General features: G+C 38.4%; 1 protein-coding gene across 1 annotated transcript in view; it reads right to left on the minus strand.

Moving 5' to 3' along the window:
• PKD2 (polycystin 2, transient receptor potential cation channel) overlaps nucleotides 1-24,134 on the minus strand; it is a 49,655-nt gene that overhangs the window by 2,408 nt on the left and 23,113 nt on the right. Inside the window, exons 5-14 of the mRNA XM_087826615.1 lie at nucleotides 22,976-23,200; nucleotides 20,408-20,636; nucleotides 17,237-17,404; nucleotides 15,365-15,546; nucleotides 14,112-14,232; nucleotides 10,812-10,910; nucleotides 3,093-3,214; nucleotides 2,721-2,838; nucleotides 1,298-1,461; nucleotides 529-676 (exon numbers count right to left, since the gene is read on the minus strand). Coding sequence (XP_087682741.1) covers nucleotides 529-676; nucleotides 1,298-1,461; nucleotides 2,721-2,838; nucleotides 3,093-3,214; nucleotides 10,812-10,910; nucleotides 14,112-14,232; nucleotides 15,365-15,546; nucleotides 17,237-17,404; nucleotides 20,408-20,636; nucleotides 22,976-23,200 — 1,576 coding nt within the window. The remainder of the gene's footprint in view (nucleotides 1-528; nucleotides 677-1,297; nucleotides 1,462-2,720; nucleotides 2,839-3,092; nucleotides 3,215-10,811; nucleotides 10,911-14,111; nucleotides 14,233-15,364; nucleotides 15,547-17,236; nucleotides 17,405-20,407; nucleotides 20,637-22,975; nucleotides 23,201-24,134) is intronic.

Genomic DNA, 24,134 nt, shown 5'->3' on the forward strand with positions numbered 1-24,134 from the left:
TTTTCTTTCCAATCCTCACCCAAGGGTATTTTTTTATTTTATTGCTTTTTAGAGAGAGAGGAAGGGAGAGAAAGAGAGAGAGAAACATCAATGTGAGAAACGTCGACTGGTCGCTTCCCTTACTGGCCCCGACCGGGGATCAAACCTGCAACCTTTGGGTGGACAGGGCCATGCTCCAACCAACTGAGCCACGCTGGCCAGAGCAACTGGTGCATATTCTTGTACTTAGAAACTGTCTTAGGAAATGTGGCAAATAGTCTGTTTATAATTAGGTAAGTGTGGAGATTTAAAGCATATAATAACAATTCTTAGTTACTACAGTAATTTCTTTGCCTAATTTTACCATCCAGTGATGGCAGGACCATGAGTGTGTGGAGTATTAGGAAAGTAACACCTCTAGATTATCATTTGATATGCACTGACCCGTAGTATGGAGACAGAAAAACCTCTCTGATTAAAAGGGTTATAAATGACAACTGCCCTAATGTTTTACGCACCAGAGTGTTTCTGTTGCAGACGACCACTCACCTCAGCCACTCCGTCCAGCAGTCTTCCCAGCACCTCCCTTCTCTTCAGTTTGGCCCGTTCCATGATCTCCAGCTTCACGATCACAGCGTCAATCTTGGACACAATGCTGCCGATGGAGTGCTCCATTCGGTCCACGCGTCTCACCAGGCTGCAGGAAACCACAGTTGGGAGGGACAAAGCCACCTTGTGATGTTGTCTTTTCAGCTTAGTTGGCTTCTCAAATGAAAGTGCTAAGATTTTTTTCTTCAACAATATGATAATCTGAAACTTTTCCCAAATAGTCTCAAACTTTAAAGCTAAACTCTCACACAATGGTGGTAGGAGTGCTGATTGGCACACATTTTCTACAAGTTGACATTGTATCAGAAGCCTTAACAATGTATGCCTGCCTTTTATTCAGATATACCTGTTTTGAAAAATTTCTAAAGAAAATAATTAAGCATATGTGTGATTTTTGGCTACCAGGATATTCACTACAGTTCTGCTTATTAATAGTGGGTCATTAAAAAAAAAAAAAGATTACATTAAATAAGAGGAGATTATTTAAATATGTTATTGTTCATCTATACAATGGAACCTAAGGAGACAGAAATTATATTGTGAATGAATATTTTATGAAATACTCATACTATATTAAGTAAATAAAGCAGTTAAAAATAGTATATTCACTTATGATCCCATTATTTTGAATAAATATATACTAAGTAAATAATAATGGGACAAAGGAGGTGGGTAAAAGCAAAGTTGTACTGCAATTCCTTATGCTTACACTTGAAACTCTTCATAAGAAACCCCACTGGAGATGCTTCCCCTCCTTCTGGAGCTGTGCCCACTGTCGTCATCATCATCCTCCTCAGAGTCATCCAGGCTCCGTGGGAAACTTCGGCTGCTCATGGGACGTGGTAAAGAGCTGTGATCCAAGTCCAGGTCCTCCTGAAGAAAACATGGTCATTGAGCAGGGGCACCTGGACCCCACAGACGCTTCACCAAGGGCTGGGGCCAATGAGAAATGGCTGCGTGCCGTTTACTTCGGATTTTTTTGTGGTTAATGCCAGACTGTGATTCCCACACTTTTTTATTTCATGGATTGGCAAATTTTCAAGACAAGATTTTAATTACCAGCAAGGAGTTACTAAGTTATGGTTTTGACAAGAAAGAACATTAAAAACACAAGGCAGCCCAGCCAGTGTGGCTCAGTAGTTGAGCGTCGACCCATGAACCTGGCGGTCACGGTTCAATTTCCAGTCGGGGCACATGCCCGGGTTGCAGGCTCGATCCCCAGTGGGGGGCGTGCAGGAGGCAGCCGATCAATGACTCTCATCATTGATGTTTTCCTCTCTCTCCCTCTCTCTGGAATCAATAAAAACAAAACAACAACAAAAAACCACAAGGCAAAGAAAAAGTAAATGAAGAAATATACACCCTTTCATAAAAGATAACCCATTTAATAGCTACAGAGTAGGAAAGCCTCATGAAAGTGTTACTCACTGTCTTCTTGTTCACACTGCACTGTGACTGATGTTTTTCATTTTTTCCCTAATGGCACTGTTCTGTGGAGCAGCGTGCAGAAAGCGCTGTTCTATACTATCTCCTCACAGGAAAATGACTTTTATGCTTAACATGCATCTTCATTCTCTGTACCTCAATTACCATGTATTTTTTGTTTAACTATTATTTTTAAAGTTTTTACTTATCTTTTTTCTGATTATAAAAGCCCATGTAAGTTTACTTTTAATAGTTTAATAAATATTCAAATGGAAGGCAGCTGTTTTATTTTAAATGTTAATTTCAAAAGTAATTTTATATCTCCTAAGAAATCCCCCCCTCCCCCCCACTCTCATGACATTGTGAAATATGTAACTATCTGGTTTCGTCTTTTCAAGTTCATTACTGGAAGGCTTAGGGCCAAATTTGTAGTCCATTCGTAATAAGAATATGCGTTTTTATGGAATGCATTTTTAGCTTCATTCATAGTCTGGTTTTACTCCTGGTTTTGTTTTGCTCCATTCTTCATTTTTGTTTTTACATTTATGCTAACTTACTGGATTTTTATATATTATTGTGTGATATGTCCTTGTTGGAATAAGCAGGGTACTAATTCATCAACTGATGAGAGGGACAGAATGACTCTTAGCGACCCACTGCTTAGTTTGGTGTCTGAGACAAATCATGTTCCCCTAAACTAGACCCACCCTCTCCTTTTCCAAGTCATCTCTCATCTGCTGATGTTCATGCTCAGTCAGCTCCTGGTCTCCATCTTGGTCGTACTTGGTGAATATGGCCTCAATCTCCGCGTCAGTGTGGCCCTTCCTGGAACGATCGGGAGGTGACAGTGAGCGCATTCACATACATCGTCCAACCCCCACACACGACATCAAAGTGCAGGAGGGAAAGAGAAGGTGCTGAGTCGGGGCAGTCCTCCTTACAGTACACTCCAGAAAGACATCCATCCACCTCTGAAAAACAGGTGTCTCTACAAGTACTTGAGCCAGAAATACCCTTACCGTCAAGAATTTATCTTTACATAAGGAATTTTCCAGGGCCACAGAAAGTTCGATTCTCACCCTTTGAGATCTTGTCGAAGCTCATCAAAGTTTAACTTGCCTCCCCCTTGCCGCAGACTCTCTGAAATGTCATCCACGGTATTTTTTCTTAGTTTTAGTTTGACCAAGGCTTTATGGTAGCCCTGTTGAAAAGACAAGACTTAGTTTAGTGCATTCTCCTTTTGCATTTGCTTTAACCTTCAATTTACAGTAGTAACTACTGTAAACCCAGAACAGCACTCAACAAATGTGTTAAGAAACAATGGATGTATCTTGAGTTTTCCATAAAATCTTATGGGCACAGCTATATGGAAAGGGTCAGGCTCCTTCAGTAAATCAAGAAGAACTAAGAGGCTTTTGCTTCTGTGTGAGTGCAAGTTTAGGTTATAGGAAAGAAAATCAGTACATGTTTCATAGCTGTCTGCCTCAGAACAGGTAAGAATGTGCAACAGTTCTTAAGAATAATGAGAATCCCAAGTCATAAACTGTTTATTTTCTATATTATCTCAGAGTAATTTCCTTAAATATGTTAGTATATATTTCAGTACAATGTGGATGTCAGTTTTCATTAATAAACTACAGGCAGACCTTGCTTTCCATTGAAGTGCAGGACTGTAAAATGACCACACAGGCTTAAACTGTACAAGGTGATGTTAATAATCAACAGGAAAAATTACGATTGTTCCATGACCTTTAAATTCTTTTGTCAAACATTAAAAGCTCCCGTAGTGTTGGTTATAAAGTCATAGTAAAATTTTAAAAGTAGTAAAATGAATGTTTATTTACTACATTCAAATTTAAAATATTAGAAACTTAAAAGTTAAAGTGTTTTATTTCTTTGTAAAAAACTTATCCTAAGACCTTCTAAATCACATCACCATGCAATGCCCTCTTACCCAGTGGACCTAAATATTTGGGTTTCAATGATCTCTCTCAAAGAGGCCACTTTTCTGACTGTAAGTTTCTTCTTAGAGACAATATGGTGCAATTTTTATGAGACTTTTGGGTGTGTGACAGCTCCATAGACTATGATGGCAAATATTTCCCCCAAACAAATATGATGAGTTACTCCCCCAAGTAACTTTTATTAAATATTTAGGAAGCCAGGTCAGTGGGGACCAAGATAAAGATTTATCACTTAAAAGTCAGAGAAGCTCTAAATAAAACAAACTTAAAATTTTACACTTTCCAAAGGGCAAGGAAAGAAGCCGACCACCCTGAGTATCTCAGAACTGTCTATCATGAACTGCATATATTAGAAGAAAAGTGTGATTTACACTGCAACTTATTTCTATAACAGCACTCTGGGATCCAAAAGAATCAAGTAACACATGCTTAGGAGCATCTCAACTGTTCACTTTGGACAGTTCATATTAAGTTATTGAAAGAATGCACTAGAATTGTCTCTTCCTATCCAAATAAAACAAGTTCCTTTTACCATATGTCAAGTCTTTTGAATGGGTTAAGGGCATGTGCTATGTATGGCTCAGCCCAACTGCTCTGTGACCTTGGACATGTGTACCTTCTCCATGCCTCAGTGACATCATCCCTAGAGTGTGTGTAACAGCAATCAATTCACAAAGCTGTCATCAGACAGAAATAAAACAATACCTATGCAAAGTATTTAGCATTGTATTGTGGGGGTTCTGAACAGGTGACCCTAAGATGTACCTCTGTGGTATACAGATTGTTTTGAGTTAAAGGCAACTTTAACCACAGGTGCAAGAGAAACTTCTGCCCCTCCCTTAACTACCTAGAAGAACTTGAATTAGGGGCCTTGCCCATAATAAGCAATTGTCAGAGATAACCCTTTTGACCTGTCCATAGGGCAGCACAAGCTTCTATTTACTAAGCATCTGCTCTTCTGCTCTTCGCATCATCCTGCAATGACCTGCTGAAGCCCTCCAGGCACCTGACCTCATCCCTAGCTCTGGATGTCTCATAAGCCCCGGTTCCCTTTCTAGCTCAGAACCACTCCTGCTTGTGGGGTCTCTGACTCTCTCATGTATGAGAGGTTCCCACACATATGTATTTATATTGCATTTGTTTCTTTTCTCTTGCAATCTGTCTCATGCCTATTTCTTAGACCAGCCAGAAGAACTGAGGCTAGAGGAGAGTTTGTTCCTCCCTCCCAGTTGGTGCTGTGAGCAGGACAGACTCACTGGCTGGAACCCTGCCCTTCCCCATGAGCTGCTGCAGATAAGGAGACCCCGGGGTGTCTGACACAGCCCAGCAGAAGGCAAGTGTTCTAACCATGTCAGCACCCACCGCGGATCTTCTTCTGTAGGATCTGGTGGAAGCAAAAGTGGTGAGAAACTTTTTCTCTCTTCTAAATTTGGATTGGCAGGAGAAAATATTTGTGAAGCTAGTTTCTTAGCAAAATGACTCTGGGTTATTTGGTGAGAACTCATGGTTTTGTTTTTCTCTGTCTCTGTCAGGTTTCTCTCATTTTGTCCTGTTATTTGTCCTGAGAACTTGGCCTTATGACCAGTGAGAGTATTTTCTCTCTGGCTCCTACCGTCCACAGGATGCACAGAGCTCTCCATCCGGCCAAGACAAGCTCTCAAGGGAGTTTTCTGTGTCTATCCTGTCCCTCCCAGACATGGTCTGTCATCTCTACCAGCTGGACGATGCGTATGTGTCTGGTGGGCAGCCCAACAGACTGTGGATACAAGCTTAGGGAAGCTTAAAGCCCTAGTCTGCTCAGAAGGGGAAAGCAGGTGCTTCCCTGTGTTTTGGAACAGGTGTTTAAAGACGGTGTCCCCCCCAGCCCCCACCCTTATATTTCTGAGGCTAACTTTGGGAATAAACTTTCTTGTGAGGTTGCATCTTTTTCCACTCTCCTTTGGAAAGGCCTTTTACACCCATAGTATTGGTTTGAGTTGCTATGGAAGTAGGATAAAAGCTTTCCTTTTAGGTGAACTATTTAGCAATAATTATATTATTAAAAACAGTTTCCTAAATCTCAGTAACTTGAAACTTTATTAAAGCTTTACTAGCTAAACTAAATGATGAATATTCATGGAATGTCTAGACCACTTCCAAATAAGATAGAATAAAGAAACATTAATTAGTGAACATACCTTTATCAAATTTCTGCTTCTAATGATAATGGAGCTAAACATACTTGAGTTTCAGTAAACATGTTTTGTGTCGCATTAAAAATTTTGTGCTACAAGGATATATATATATATTTATATGAAAAAGAGAGAAACTGATGTGTTCAAAAATGTACCAATCTAAAAAAATACTGGTATAACGGTTCACAATTGCTTACTTTTTAGTCTTTACTAGAAATTAAGCTTTTTCAAAGTTAAGAATTCTCATATAAGTAATTAACAACAGAAATTAAGAACAATAGGAAAAACTGTATACAAGAAAAATAGTATATATACAGGCTTTAAAAAATGGTATGAGATTTGGAGATGTATTTTTGAAGGAAAAGAAGATAATCTTGCCCTAAAGTGAGGTCAGTTGTTTCAGAATGGAAAAGAGGAAAAACAGAACAGAAATTATAATGTAAAAAGGAATCTTGAGAAATCATATTTCATGTGTGGTCAAGCTGAATAAGACAGAAATAAATTAAATCAAGTAAGTGAATTTAAATATTGAAAGTAAGCTGATGCAAAATTAGACTTAGGTTTTCTTTCTCTGCTAAAAAGAACTATTGGTCTGATACTGATACTGTAAAAAAGTTTTCTGCCTAGAATGCAAAGATTCTGTGTTTTATCAGAATAATCTTCTGTGTTTTACACTGTCTTAATCAGGTCCTTGATTACTTAAGAAGACGGAATCTCCTCAATAGTAAGAACTAAGTTATGCTAACCATGTGAACTTCTGTACTTATCTTTGAAATCTTTTATGGTAACTTTGGTTAAATGGATAATTAGTACTGCTTCATAATGACTCATGATTGTATTTAGTCAAATGTTCAAACCTTTTGATACATTTTGGTAAATGTTCCAAAATTTAAGTTATAAATAGATTCTTGGCCTGGGAATAACTGAGGTATTCCAGAAGGGCCCCTGGAACACCTCAAAATATTTGTTTTCTTCCCTTACAAAGAGAAATCTTAAACGAATTAGGCTTATTTTGGTGTGTTGAAATTACCTGGGAAGCACTGCTAAATAAGAAATAACTTGAGCCTTCTTTATGTTGTATTTGTGCATGTTATAAGTGTTCTGGAAATTATGTGAATTTCCTGGAAATCTAAGAGGTCCTGACATAAGATGTCTGTGATCAAAATTGAGGGACAGCCAAAAATGACCAAATCTGAGTATCAGGCTGTGGCACATGGGGATGAAGTCCATTCTGTTTCTGCAAAAATGACCCCTCATTGCCAAACCTTTGCCATCCTGATGTCGTTACATGGCAATAGTCTACTCCTGAATCAGAAAAATTATGATGGGTAAACAATGGCTGTAAACTTCTTGGAATTATGAATGATCAGATTATCAGGCAAGGTTGACAGAACTAATGAAAAAACTGGTGTCAAGCAGAACAAGTTTAATCGCACAGGACTGAATAAACTGATGAAAACGGGTACAATTTTTATGACTTTTTTGTTTGAAATTGCCAATATGTTTTAATCTTTTGTTTTCCAGATGAAAGGAAACTTGTTTCTCTTAAACTGCCATGACTTAACATTTGGTAACTTGTGCCTTTGTGAGCAGTATTGAAACACGTATACTTCTCTCCGTATCTGATCCCTCCAGAATTTGGAAACTCTTGATAAGTATTTTTATTTTCATTATAATATGGTTATTAGCGTAAGTTCAATAAGAATCTGTTCTCCTTATAAACAGGCACAAATGGAAACTGGGTTTATTACCAAGGCTTTGACTGGAATGTCATTATTTGAGAGGAACATGCACATGACCAGACTGCTTTAAAGATTTAAGGTTGACATATGGAAGCCAATAAAAGCACCTGAAAATATTGGCCTGGTACCTTGCTTACACGGTTCCCAGCACTGCCATGTGAGTAAAGAGTGTCACTTCTCAGCGGTGATAAAATACCTCTGGATATTTGGGGGACCTTGAGAAGAGAGGAACTCACTCAAACCTGATAGCAAGTCTTCGCCTTGGCTTTTCTGGCCTTGAGAGGTCTTTTTAAGTTCAACCTGAAGATTCCTCATGAAAAATTCCAGCAAAGCAAATTTAAGAGAGTCTGGGTGGGTAATTGCTATTGCTGCTGAGCTTACACAAATAATCAAGCCAAGTTTATTGAAACTAGACTAATTTTGCAAATAAATTAGTCTTAATTTGGCTACCTTTGGTAAAAATGAGAGTGATTTTAGAGAGAAAAATTATGTTGCAATAGAAATTATGATATACTTTTGTGAATATTAGCTTCTAGTGCTGCTCAATGACTTTTTAAAAAAACTGAATTTACTGTGGTGACATTGGTTAGTAAAATTACATAGTTTTCAGTGGTACAATTCTGTAATACACCATCTGTATATTGTATTGTGTGTTCACCACCCTATCGCTCACTGACTTCTGAGTGTTTAAAATTTTCTACCTATAAACTGGACTGGATCTAGAATTTTGTTTTCTTTTCCAGCTGAGTGGCTACAAAAACATTATCAGTTTTCTTAAATATTTGGCTGTAATCCTCCAAACTATCATTTTCACTTTCCCACCTTTTGACTTGGCATTATTGAGACTTAAAACTGCCCTTTTCCAACGCCATGCAAGCTAAAGTGGGACAACTTGATGTAGACTTCAGAGATATCACCACAACAGCTCATCTTGTGGTAGGCAGTTAGACAGACATGAGCAGAGCAAGGACGATGGGCCAGGTACAGAAGGTCACCAGGGTGGAAAGCCCTGGGTGCCTAGCAACTGACAATTGTAAGGTGGGACCTCAACCCCAAGGTGGCCTTTCCTTCCCTAGCATATCTCTGGTTGTGCAATTTCAGTCCCCTGACCTTTCCTCCCTAGAGATAACATCTAGACCTCAGTTGTATTTCAGCTCCAGGCCCAGAAAAGCAGCAAAACCAGACAAGCAACCACAGGTACAAGGCTCACCTCAGGACTAGCTGCATTGAATAATGGCCCCCCCAATGCCCCCCGCCCCCTGCACTGACCAATCAATCAGTGGAGACCCTGACCCTGAAAGGACACACCTGGAAAGCTGCTGAATATTCTATTAAGATCTTCCCCTGCGGCCTCCCCTAAAATCTCCACCCTTAAAACCCTTGGGCAGGAGAACCTAGAGTGCTCTCCCTCCTGGGAGCAAGCCCAGGCTTTCCCCTCCGTTTCCCCCCCGTTTCCCCCAGAAGCTTTACCTTTCCCTTCCTCATTCCTAAGCTCCAAGGGCCCTTCCTTTGCCTCTATAACTTGTCTCCTAAGCAAATTTTTCCTACAAATCACTTCTTCTACTCTGTGACTAATGCCTTCAGTAAGTTCTTTCGGCTGCACCTCTAGATCTCTCAAATGGCAGCAGTGATACTCCCATGGCCAGCTACTTACTTCTCCTATAAACCAATACATTTGTTTTGATCTTTATGCCCAGTGCCATCATTCTTCGTTTTTCTGCTATACTTTCACCTTCGCTGGCTCATTCTGTCTTTCGGGTGTTCTGTTTTTGTAAAAGGTCACACAATTTATCACCGGGAGACAAGGAAGCAACATAACTACGTGTTTTGTGAGTGAACTGAATAGCAGATCCTCAGTGATCAAGTCGAGACTTTGCAAAAAGTGCCACAACTGGTCACTGACAAGGTTGCACATCTGTTACTTACGCAATGATCCACAGTGAGGTTTGCACTTTGCACTATTACTCACAGTTAATATACTGTGATAAGTGAAAGCGAAGTTTGTACTTTATGCTCTTAGTACTGTGATAACTGAAATTTGAACTGTGTTGAGAGGCTGGTGTTATTTAACAGAACCAAAGTGTAAAATGAAGACTGCTTGTATATACCCTGGAGATTTGCTAAAATACAATCAACTGTTAGGCAAAATTCAGGAAATGAAAACGTTAGGTCCCATTCCTTGGACTCTGTTTTGAAAAGGGGAAGTTCTCTGTACAACATGATTCATAAGCGACATAGTCCTGTGGCTTGAATGACAGAAAAGGAGCCACTGTATCCTAGCAAAATGAAGTTAGGTAACAAGCTGTGAACTTTAGACATGTATTTGTTGTTGCTTCAAACCAAATAAAGAAGTCATATTGAGAACAAAGCTGCCCAACTTTCCCGTCCTGCCTTCTAACAATCAAACATTTCCTGAGAAGGTGGGTAAGGGGGGGTTCTCATGCCCTTAGGCTGTGGCCTTACTCCAAGGACCTTTCCTTTAGACCATTTTACAACTTCCCTGGAAGGTCAAGGCGAATGAACTACAAAGTACTTGCCTCTGAAACTTTTTCTTTTTAAACACTGTAATTGAGATAGAAAAAGTGGAAGTGTCTTTATAATTTTCCAGTTTATTCTGAACTCTGAATCTGGAAGGGAGAGCTAACTCGAGGAGGTATCCAAACAAAGGGGTGAAACCAGCAGCTCAGCTCTAAGAGTTGAAAGAGTTCACTGAGAATTTAATTCCAGGGCATTAAAGTATTCCCAGAATCTAAGTCCATCTCTAGCTCCAAGAACACTTACATTATTCCTATGATACAGCAATCTACTCTTTATCCTAAACAATGACAATTGATTAATATTGATTGGGAAATCTGGCTGCAACAGTGCTTATTGTATGTAGAGAATAAAACAATTCTGAGAATGAGGGCTTGTCATACCTTTCTGATAAGATCCGACAGTTCCATTTCAGCTTTCTGCTGAGCCAAATCAGATTTAACTTCCGAGTAAGTGTCACTGATGATGGCCAAGAACATATTCTGTTCATAAATCAGAGGAAGGTTGGGGGTAAGTAGCAGCCTAAATATATTTTGTAAACATCAATCCAATTTTTGATACATGCATTTTTGTTCACCATTTTTTAAAACAATTTGATGTCTTAGGAAGTCATAAATTAATAGTTTTGCTACCATACTGTTTGGGAAAATTATTTTTTCAATGAAGTCATGCCAAAGGAAAATGTGACGTACTTTCTTACCTACAAAACCATATATTGTGATATATTTTGCAAAAAAAGACAAGAGTGAAATACAATAAAATATTAATTCTTCAACTATAAATGGATAATAAGAATTATTTGAATGAATAATTTTAATTCAATTATTATATGAATGAATAATAAAAATTATTTTATTATTTTTGCTTATCTATGTTCTCTACATTTTTTCATTTGACATATATTATGACAAATGGAATTCTATGCTTATACCAAATGTTGTTACATAGTATTATTTGAGATTTACAGAACATAAAAGAGTAAAAAGATCTCTGCAAATAGGAATATGGTAGGCGTAGTAAGAAGATAGTTAAGAAAAGCTTACTGGACAAGACACAGACTTTGGAGTCAAGCAAACTTGGGTTTCTGTCACTGCCAAGACTATATTGTTTAAATTTTCTAACCTTCATTTAAAAATGTATTTATTTGTTTTTGTATTTATAAAATGGGAGAAATAATAGTACCTCCCTGACATATTTGTTGAAAGGATTAATGAGATAATCTATGTAAAGTGCTTAAAAACGGCCTAATGTATGGTGCTACATAATTTATAGTTATTGTTATTCAGTAATAGTCAGTCCATTTTCCTGACTTTCCCCTTCCCCACTATAATAGTTTACATTTCCAACAGCTTTTCTGGAAACGCTACACCCTTCTTTAACATGTTCTTCCTTTGTTTTTCCTTTTTAGCACTTAACTACAGAGTTGTGTATCCGATTGTGTCTGTTTTCCCTACAAGTTTATGGGAGCTTCACGATGGCAGGATCTGGCTCTGTTTTCCTTCCCACTGCATCCCCAGTATCCAGCACACTGCCCGGAATACAGTGGCGCAGTAAATATTTACTGAATGATTGATGAACAAACGAGAGCTCAATTATTATTCTAATGGTTTTAATGGGCTACTAAATTGCTATGAATTAAGGAGGAATATTGTTTAAGATTCTGCAGCAGAAATGAGAACAGAATATGGAATACACATAAATTCCTGGTGTAATGCGCCATTCCAAGTAGCCCGAGTAATATCTCCCACCTCTCCTTTTCAATCCAGGCGTCTAATGTTTTATTTTTGTTTCCAAATGGCTGTTACCTAACGTCTGCAAATGCATTAGTTGAAATGGATTAAAGTGTGAGTTTTCAAAAATTGGAAAGTGGCTGAGAAAGGCTCCTGAAGGTGTGGGGGGAGGAAGTTCACCCTCCTCTCCCTTCTGTCTCACAAGGTTCACTCAGTTGTTAGAGGTCTTTCCCAGTTGATGGGGGTTTTGCTTCCTGTCTCAGCTGGAAGCTTCTTGCTAAGTAGAGGCAATAAGTTAACACCTGGCAATCATCTCAGAAAGGTGGCCAACAATGCTCTTGGCTTGTCATTTCCCTAAAAAAAAGGTTTGTATTGACAGTAGCCTCCCCTATTCCCCCGGGGGGTGGTGCAGGGAGAGCAATTCCTTCTTGTGTAGTAATACGAAACATTATTTTAGTATAAAGACAGAAACTCTAAAGACAGAACTTTTCATGTTCTAGTGATTGATCTGAAAAAATTACTAATTTAGAAGGTTCTGTCTCCTGGAGGACAACATTCAAACAAGTCCACATTTGAGCACTTGCCACAGTCATGCCCCTCGCTTGGCCGACTGGCATGTGAAGACGACTTAGGTGGCCTGAAATCAGCTATGAGTCACTGCAGAACTCTCAGGTTCTAGGGTTTGTTTTCTTAGAAGACATTCAGGGATTCAGATGCGCCAGGGTTCAAAGTACTCCCAAAGTTGGAGAGTAACAAAGGCTTCTTCCTCCATTTTTTTTTCTTTAACATATGATAGGAAGAAGAAATTTCGGAGGCTCAAGTTTAAAAGTGATCATGAAACATGCAGACAGCAAGATACAAATGAACTTGCATGATATTTCTGACTCTCCGGTCTTATTAAAAAATATCTAATTCTCACTCAGTAAATACCATATACTTAACCACTAAATACCTGGACCAACTCTGGAGATAATACACTAAAATACTGAATGTTATACAAAAGAATCTTTATAAAATCCATTGAAAATGGAAACAGTTTTGTTGTTTTCTTAAGGTGATGGTTGATGTAAGGAATTCTTAAATGTTAATGTTTAAATGAAAAAAATACCTACTGCCTAGGTTAAACTAAATTAATACTTTCTTAGTGGAACAGACACATAAATGTATAAATGTTAAGATGAAGAACAAAATGCCTTTAAAAAAAATCCTAATTAACAAGGCCAAATGGTAAAAATGTTAATTTGTACCAAATCAAGAGAATAAACAAATATTTTTAATGTAATTTTAAAGCAATTTCCATATATTGTTAGATTTAATCTCTAGGTATGCTAAATATGAGTAAGTGAAGACAAAATATCTTAATCTTGACAAGCAATAATTCACTCAAGTATTACTCTTGATATCCTGGATCTAGCTTGCTTTGTCAGTTCCTCTTTTTTAAACAGAAGAGGAGAAATGCAAAGTCATGCTAGCAAATGACCATGAAAGTGCTGATGTTTGTGTTAACAAAGCATGTAGGCATAGTCTACTTTTTTGGCAGAGCACAATTTTAAGTAACTTTATAAACTGCACTCGATCTATCTTTTTGCATTGAATATATATTATCTATCATCTATCTGTCTATCTATCTATCATCTATCTATCTATCTATCTATCTATCTATCTATCTATCTATCTATCTATCTATCTATCTATCTATCTATCTATCATCATCATCTATCTATCTATCATCTATCTATCATCTATAGATAAAGGAAAGTCCATGGAAAAGATATTTGATGAAGACTTAAAACTGTAAATCAAAGAGAAGTAAAATAAAATATGATTTATAATATCCACATTTTTCTACTTCCTGGGTCTTTTAAAAAATGATAGGGAATAGAGTGTAGAGAAAAGAAAAGATGGTGATTTATGAAATTTAAATCACTTCACTCTAAATAAAAGCGTACATACCAAAAGAATGAAGAACATAAAGAACACAAATGTAGTGAAATAAAGTGGTCCCAAAACTCGATTAGCTTCCTCAATCTCTGCGAAGTTGATATCACCCAAAATGATACGGAATTGAGTGAAGCTATAAAAACAAAACAAAACACAACACAACACCACAATACAAAAACAAAGAATGTCCAGCATTGAGGCAGCATTTCTTAAAAGATGATTTCACACTTTCAGACTTTTTTTTCAGTGTAGACAGCTATCAAATAACAGAAAATTGTCATTCCCTTTGGAAAACTTGTTACTTATATGAGTAATTGAAGCTTTCTGGAATAAAATAATATTCTTTCATGCTAAATGTTATTCCAATTTGGTTAAAAAGAAAATATAATGATGATTATTACTGGATAACTTATAAAGCAATAGGCTATAAGAATGTAATACATAATTTAGGTAAAACATGGTAACCCTAAACCTTCACAATGGTCATCTGGGTCTGAATTTAAAATTTTTTTTAAAAAAGATTTTGAAGGAGCGAAAATTGTATGTCTCAAAAATCCAATATTCTGACACAAACTCAAAGTGGGGTCTAGAGTTGCCACGTGTTACCAATGCTGGGTCTTAATTAATAAAATCAAGTAAAATCATTTTCATTTCTGACTTTTATCAAACAGCAACATTAATTAGGGATCCCCATGCACAAAGTCCTATTAACTTCCATTATCATGATCATCTCCTTTCCTAACTAACTCCTTTCTAATGGAATGGAAATGTGATACTGGCTACTTTTCCTGTTTTTATATTATATTTGAGAACTCTGGAAAAAGACTGAAAAATCCTGTACTGGTTTGAGTTTCTCCTAGAATATTAGAAATACTATTTCTTCCTTAGAAAATAACTTGACGTTTAAAACATATGGCAACAATACTGCATAGAAATAAAAATATAGGCAAATGGTATCTTAAAAGCTACCATTTGCATTTGGTGCTAAGAAGACCTTGATCTTGGAACAGTGTTGACTTACTACGGCTGATCTACTATGTCTAACTCCTTTCCGGCTGTTACCTCAAGCATCAGCATTTCAGAGTGTATGGTCATCTTTGCATTGGTGGGTCAATGTTTCTGGGAAAGAGAATTAATTCTCATTTTAAGCAATTACTTTTAAACACTTGGTGGTTAAATAGCAACCACGAAGATTTATCCTTTATTCTTGAGAAGGCAGTGACATCTCTGATTAAATTTTTCTTCTTAGTTTCATATATACTTACATACACTCTTGGAAAGTACTGAAGTCATCAACCTGAGTGCCAAAGACAAGGTATGCCAACTGAGCATAAGCTAAGAAAATAATGAAGAACATAATTGCGAAGCCAAAGAGGTCCTTGGCACACCGAGACATGGTTGTGGACAGCTGACTCATGGTCCTGTTGAAGTTGATGAATTTGAAGAGCTGTAAAAGAGAGGGAAGATAGCAACAGATGAATGGGTAGACAAAATGTGGTATATACATACAATGGAACATTGTTCAGCCTTACAGATGAAATTCTGATACATCTTGCAACCTGAATTAACCCTGAAAATATGCTAAGTGAAAGAAAAATGACTTGCTTTCTTTCAAATCTAGCAACTTCTACTTCTCATTCAGAAAGTATTTGTTGAGTGTCTACCATGTGCCAGGCACTACTCTTGGAGCTGGGAATATTCTATCTCGGGAGTCAGCTGGGGCTTGGAGTCAGGATTCAAACCCAGTTTGGTCTGACTGCAAAACCATACTGAGCTTTTTTGTAGACAAGGCACTGAGGACAGCTGCTCAGCTGGAGCTGCTCACAGCCCAGGGGGCGTGACAACTCCTACAGCTCTAGCTAGAAGCCTTGGTGGAGGAACCCTGGGAGATACAAACAGGTCTAGTCACGACCCTGCCTGAAAGAATGTAATGGTTCTTAAAGTTTTGGGGACAATATATGTTTACAAGTGAAGCACTAAATAAGCCACCTAGAATTTTACTTGAAGATCTCTTATAAATTGTTTCTGGCTACACCAAAATTTTTTTCAGGGTGTTGTAATCACATTTTTAATACAATTTCTATTTGTATTTCTATGAGATATGTATTATTATTACTATCTTATGAAAAAGGTTTGGTACATTAGTGATGGTTTCTCCTGAACAAGCATGTGACTGAATAAAAGGTATGAGAGATACAGGATGAGGTCTACGTGCTCTGATAAATCTCAGGCATTCCAGGTGTGGATACCAATTCAGAAAAACAAGTAACTGTTGCATGTGCCTTTTAAAAATGTGCTGTTCACTAGAATTTTCTGTGATGATGGAAATGTTCTATATTTCCACTGTCCAATGCAGTAGCTACAAGCCACATATACACATCAAGCACTTACAATGTGGCTAGAGTGACCAAGGAACTGAATGTTTAACTGTATGTAATTGTAATTAATTTACATTTAAATACAGGTGGACACCTGTGGTGAGTAGCTACTGTCTGGATGGCACAATCATAGACCTTGATTGGTGATAGGCTGGCGGAATGACTGAAATTTCCTGCATCTCCAGAAGTAAGGCTTACTGCTGCTGATGAAATGCCCTAACCTTACAAATACATGAAAATGCACATTGTGTCTTGGGAAAAGAAGGAAATGAGTCATTAAGGAACTGCCTGGAAGAGGTGCCCATCCCAGCTTCAGTTCTAGGTAAAGCTTCCCTATGCCCTGTACTTGGAAAAGAGGCCATCTTTCCTGAGAACATTTCCAATCAGTCATCTCTGCCCCCCCCCCCCCCCCCGATTATTTTAGTTCCTTTTCCTTCATCTAGGTGACCCATATCCAGGTGACCTGTCCCTGAGTTACAGTAGCCTGGGACTCCAAGCCCAGCTGATGTGCCGAAAAGGCGTCTTATTGCACCTGTTAAACAAAACCTGCAGGGACAGGCCGTGCAAGAGAGCAGGGAGCAGCGCACAGTGACATAAATGATCAAATGAGTCCCACTACTCTACCTTAAAATATGGAGCAGCTTTGTCTGGGTACTTGAATTTGGCCACAAAAGCAAACTTCTCCAACATTTTGTGTAATTCATGTTCATAAAAAGAAGGGAAATATTAAAAATGCAGAACATGGTATGTATAAATTACCTTAATCCAGACAAAAAAGACTATGACCGCAGCTATATTGTTGAACTGTATTTGCCAGTATGCCAGATGCTCAAAGTTGGGGAAAGTATTTTGATCTTCCAGAAACTGTAACAGCGCCTCCACATTTGATGTTCTGTGTATGTTAATTCCTATAGCTACCACCGATAGCTGGAAAACAAAAGATTTACATATTATTACAGTGTTTTAGAAATATGTAACTTACCCTAAAATGACTAGTTTATTTCTCTTTGCCACTGTATTAATTCTAGGGCTCAACGTTCTGCTCTCCTAATGGCGTCCACAAAAGTCACTCACACACACGGAAAGTGTTGAACACTGTCATAAAACAAGTAAAACAATATGTTGGCTTTTTGCATTTCCCTAAGTTAGGAATAGGACTTCAATGAGTGCACACACAAAATGTTGCCATGTTTCAAATTAAATTCAAACACGGATGACTTCTGTTTTTTCTGCCACCCTCATTTAAAGCACTTTCTACCCTTCTGCCTTCTCTGCCTCATATTGCTTTCTGTTTTTGTCTATGATCTTTTCTTCCATTTCTAGCCATCCATTCTTTCCTCTATTCAACCAATACATAGTGGACGTTTATGTGCACAGCACTGTGCTGGGGGCCAAGAGGAAGCAACGGAAGTCAAACACACAAACTCTGTCTTTAAGGAAGGTAGTCTTCCTTTTTTCAGTAATTCTGCTAGTTTTGAAAGACTATTGCTTAGGACAAATGGGTGACTGAAGTAAGCCTGTAGACTTCAGAGTGTTAGAAAAAAACACAAAAATAGAGGAAATATTTTCAAAATGATTCTAAGATGTTATATTTATATTTAGGATATCATTTCAAGTTTCAGTTGGACTTTTTTCAAGTCAGGTGGGCAAGCAAATTTGGGCCAGATAAAACAAAAAAGCTCTGGCTCCTTTCCGAGGGTTCAAGGTCTGATGGAACACCGGGCAATGAGGGGGGGTGAGCAGAAAGTGCCTTTATTCCCACTGGGCCAGGAAGGTTTGACGAAGTGAGATTCCAGTGGTCCTTCCTTGTTCTTTTTAAAAGCACTCCATCTGAACTGTTGTCTTGGCAGCACTAAGAGTTAAAATAATAAGAACAGCACAGTGAAGTAAGTTTTCAAAGAAATACTTGCAAAATGTTGTGGCTGCTGAGCCAAAGAAACTATCCTCAACTCCAATGATATCATCGGCTGCTTTGTCCAGTGGTCTCCAAAGTGGGGAGGAGGCAATTCACTGGGGTGTGGGAAGAATATATTAAAGCTTCTAGGCAGGTGATGAGAAAGTGCTAGAATTCTATTTCTATTTATTTTTATCCCAATCTTTCATTCTATCTTGTGTACTGCTTACAAATGTACCTGTTATACCAATATACACACACACACACACACACACTTTATAAACAAATACATTAGGATGTGTCATCAAAGTTTTCTGACAGGCGTCCATAATCACAAAAAGCTGAATACCACTGACTAGCCTTTTGCTGATACTGAAGTAATGCAGTTAAAAAGAAGATTGCTATTAATTAGCATAAATTATAGCATAAATTACATGCATCTTTTCACCATTATCCTCAATGACCTAAATATAAATAATTCATATAAACCAAATCACTAGGTTTAGCATCTTTAGAGTTCCAAACAATAATTGTCTTCTGGAATAATTTTTAATGTATACGGACTGCTGTCAGCCATCCCACAGTACAAAATATTTTGGAAAATTATTTCTAGTATCGTCAGCTTTCCAGCTTCCTTGAATACTGCACATTTTTTGGTAACCGTGTTCATTATTAATCCGTTGAGAATGTCGGGATCAAGAGTTCACCCACAGGAACTGGGTGATGTTAACAGGACCGTCATGAAAGAAGGGATGCACTTCTAACCGCATCAGGGTTGGATCAGTTCCACTGTGTTCTGTAGAATTAAAAGCTCTTCTCAAGTACACATGTACATGGTTTATGAGCAGTGACAGAGTGGTTAAGATGGTTCTTGTGAGGATTAAATGAACTTCTATATATGAAAAGCTCTTGGGACTGTGCTCAGCACATATGGTTTCTAAAGTGATACCAAATGTTACTATTATTGCTCCTGTCCATATTATTATTGCCATGCAATAATAGCTCCTTTTTATGTCTTATAGCTCTTTTTATGTCTTAAGTATTCTTTTATTCACATATTAATATTTTTTACATTTAATAACATAATATGTTAACGTATTGATAATATTCGATAACATATTGTCTATATTTTACTAAACTAATCCTACAGATGATTTGATAATAACTTGATGTAAATGCTTCACAAATGAATTTCTGGCTGCGGGGGAAGAACACTGACCAGCGAGTAGAAAACTAGAAGAGAGGATGAGACAGCAGTGACGCATCACTTCCTGAGGTGTCAGAGGGGCACCTCTGCTGGTCGACCTTTAACATGTGACAACTATGCATGTTATTAGATGCTTAACTGTGTAACAGGGCTTAGCAACAGACTGGTATTGCAGAAGGGAGAAAAGCTTGCAAACATATGTTTCTACCCTGAGGCTTCTGGAAGGAAGTGGCTGATGCTGAAGGGAACCATCTTGAACGAAATGTTAGAGGTTATAATACAGCCAGGGGCAGGCAGGGGGTTTGCAGGTGTCATAGCCTTGACTCTGTCATAACTCTTACGATTTCTTGCACCTCATAGAGAAAATCTTGCTGGCCATACATTCTGTACACTGTGGACCATTTGCAGAAAAATGTAAACAGTGAGAGGCTTTCTTTGCCACCCAAACTATTTCAGGATACTTCTTGCCGTAACGTTACACACGTGTAGAAAAATATACATCAATTTTTACTAGCAGTTGAAGAAAAATATCATGAACAAAAAACAGAATCAACAACACAAAACATTGTTTTCCCCCCCATATCTCATGGCACAGCAAAGGCAAATATGAGTTATTGTTTTTGTTATTAGTGTGGCTACTTGAGAGGTTACTGTAAATGGCCCTTTACTTCCATATTCAGAGGGTTACTCATGCAAATTGAGGAAACGACTAGTAACAGCAGAGCTGGTGTGACAGAGAGAAGTTTCAGGTGCACCTGCGGAGGAGGCAGAGACTCTCACTGACAAGTTTTTATAACAGAGGTGGGATTTGGTGCTGTCCTGAACCTACCACAATGATCCCAACGTCCAGACAATTCCAGAAACTCCTGAAATAGTGTAGCTTGTGAATGCGTATCTCCAATATCTCTTCCACCACATAATAGAGGGTAAAGAAACAAAAGATAATCTCACAGGCCGCCAGGAAGAAATCAAAAGTTGTGACATAGCGGATCAGCTTTACAGGCTGAAATTGCCAAGATGGAATCACACCGCCTGTTGCTGGGAATTCAACCAATAACCTGCATTGTAATAAGAACAATTAAGACAGTAACAATAACAACAACATACAGATGCGTCCAGGACAGGACGTCCATCTGTTCTGTCCCTGCACTGTGAGGTAATAAAATCATAACCACATGTCACCCCAAACTAGTCGCAAAACATTTTTTTAATCAAAGCCAGTGACTCTAGACTTGAAGAATTTTATATAACAAAAGGTAAAAGATAAGTCTCCCCTTTACTTCTGGTTACTTGGAAAATGCTATATACATTTTTTTTGTAATGTAAAAGTTAATCAACAAACAAGCCTTTCTAGGCCTTTTATTAAATGCAGGTCATTCTAGTAGGCAATGAAGAAATAAGAAATATAAGTCAATGCACTCAAAACATGTATAATCTGGTTGAGAATTGTATGTTTTGTACATATATAAAGAGAGGGCCAGAGTTTCCCATTCATTCATTTGGTAACACTCATTTGAATCGAATAATTTACCCTGGGAGTACTTTTCTGCTTCCCTTCCCAGAGCCTTACAGTTAATAGGTGCTCAGTAAATGTCTCATTTTTCCCCCATTTCTACTGATGGCATTGATCTCTAGTGGTAACACAATTAAACTGAGGACATTTCTTGTCAAATTGCCATTTTATAGGTGTCCCACTGAGAAAGTTAAATGATTCACTCAATGGTATAGTCTTTCTATCAAACTGGAAATAGAATCTCTACCTCCTTAACTGTAAGACTTTTAAAGGACCTTTAGTCAGCTATTAGTCATACCATTTCTCCTATTACAGGATGGGTAGCTCCATCTAGAACCTGAGCATCTAAGACCCATGCATGAGCAGTAATCAAATATAGGCAGGGGTCACAGCAAATTAGAATTGGTCACAGAACTGTGAAAATATTTCCTTCCTCTTTACTGTCAGTCTCTGCTTTTTTCTCCTGCTTTTTTTCTTTTTTATATGAAAATCAGGAGACCAACACTGAAATGAAGAGCCTCGTGACAGCCTCAGTGCAAACTCACAAGGTCAGGAAGTAGCCTTTATGCCAAGTCATCTCTCTCTGGGCTGTCTTGCCCTACATCTGTCAACCCCTTCCAGAAACTCAGACAGCAGTGTAGAGAAATGAAGTAATTGCCTTGACAGTATTCACCCCTAAAGTATGGAGAGGAAGAGAAAGACATACTCAAGACCTTCTATAAATAGACATTTCCTTAAAAGTCAACCAGCATTGCCAGCCTGTTGCTACCCTCTTCCTATCCTTGCTGGAATCATTAAAATGTTCAATAAAAATTGCAATAGATTTTCATTCATTTCTGGTAATAATTGTTATTTGTTTTAATGTGATATTACTTTCTGCAAAAGTTGTTAAATATAAGGACTGGGAAAAATCTAACTGGCCATGTAAAGCAAAGTTGAGTTTAGCCTCAAAAATGATCACAAAATAAAGGTATTATGAAAATTTATCCTTATTTGGTAGGTAAATATGTGTGCAAGTAATTCATGTTGATGATGTTTAGGTGTTGGCGAAATGGTCACCAGGATGATTCAAGTGGGTGAGCTCCAGACCTCCTTGCCTATTCTACTTTCTTTTTAAATAACACATTACCTTCTAATATATAGTTTAATTAATTTGTTGGGGTTTTTTGTTTGTTAATTGCCTACTATCTATCTTTTCCTGATTGATGCAAAGCTCTGCAAGGGCAGGGACCTTTATCTTGCTCACTGGTATGTCCCAAGGACCTAGAATAGTGCCTGGCACCATATTAAATGTTAAATAAATGTTTGCTGAGTGAATGAATGAATAAGAGGCCCCAGACAAATGAGTGGAATCTCTGTTGGTGTCCTCACTGTCACTTCAGTGCTTATGGTGGCAATGTCACAGGATCTGTAAGAAGGAACTTAATGTGCCTGTGGCAAATCTTGAATACAAGCTGACAACCTGGGTATCCTACTGAACCCAGAAATGTTACTGACCACTGTGCTCATGTTCTAATACCAGGGGCATCATCTGGGATTGGGAAACTCAGGGAAATGAGTCAAGATTTGATGGCTGGGGCCTTAGTCATGGAGCATGGAGCACTGATCAGCCTTACAATGAGTACAAATAGATGTTAGCAAAACAGTGTTGTTGGGAGGAATCTGAACCAGACTTAAGGTTTTCCCAACCCATTAGAATTCAGGATCCTAAATCCGTTCCCTCCAATATCCTTACCCCAACAAGCCTTCAGTTTTCACCCCTCCCTTGCTATCAGCTCTGATGCTTGACATTCAGTCAGCCAACTGCAGGCAGCAGTTTTCTGGCCTACCTCTAGATTGGGATGCACCTACAAATACATGAAAATGTGTGCACTGGGTACACACCTGATCACACAGAAAAGGTTAATGTTGGCGTTGTACACTGAAAAGTCAATAAAAGTTGCCCTGGTTCCTCGGTCCAGCCAGACATTTTTCTTGAGGCTAGCAATCTGAGCGGCTGTTTCCTCCCTTGTTCTTGACAAATCCAGGTAGTAGCCAGCTCCACTATAAGTTGCGATCACGCCCCAGTGGCTACTCCCATTCAAGTCTTTTTCGCTTGTATAGATCCAACTAATTAAAAAACAAAATGAAAACAAACAGGTAAAGTCAGTAGAAGACTTGTGGTAATTACAAAGATAGTTGGTTCCTGGTAAGAGAGAGAGTATGTAATTAAAAATATGTAAGTCTTACCGAGTTGGGTGATGTGCTTGGCACAGTGCTTCATGAGTGTTTTCTTACTTAATTCTCATAGAGTTATTATTCCCATTTTAGGGAGGAGGGCCCTGAGGCTTAGAGAGGTCAACTTAGTCTCAAAACCTTTGAGAGCAGAGTCAGGAACACAGATCAGGACTGTCTGGCTCCATACCCTGAGCTATTAGCCGTTAGTTCCTATGGCTGCCTTCCGTGGGTAACTGTAGTCTAGGACTAGACGACCCTAGGCCCCCAAAGAAGACTTCACCCAAAAGAGGTACAAGTTCATCGACTGCCACTCTTGGCAAATGAACTAACTACGACTCCACACGGCATTTGGGAATTTAATCCACAAATATTTGCAGAGGCTCACTTAGGAGCCAGATGTTTCTTTGGTATTTATGGGAATATAAAGATGAACCAGGATCTTTTTTCTCCCAAGTCTGTAACAAGTAGGGAGAGATGAGTCGTAATTAAACAATTAAAATACAAGATAAATGATAACAAGAATAAAAAGAGCAGTATAGAGAAATTTCAGATCAGAAGAAAGTTGTCTTTGCTTGGAGGTCCAGTGATGGGAAAGGGGGATCACATAGGCTTTGGGAAGAAGTCACATTGGAACCAGCCGTGAAAGGTGAGTAGGGTTCGGACTTGCTCAGACAGGTGGGTGGGAAAGGCATCTTCACGCTGGAGCCAGGCAAGGCCAGAGAAGTACAGGGCACTCAGCCAGTAGTTTGAAGAAAAGAGGGTCAAAAGGGAGACAGTTGGTCAGTTGTGAAGGGCAAGCATGGAGTCACCACAGGGAAAGTTTCTG

Source organism: Miniopterus natalensis, chromosome 1, assembly GCF_054644295.1.
Source record: "Miniopterus natalensis isolate mMinNat1 chromosome 1, mMinNat1.hap1, whole genome shotgun sequence".
NCBI lineage: Eukaryota > Metazoa > Chordata > Mammalia > Chiroptera > Miniopteridae > Miniopterus > Miniopterus natalensis.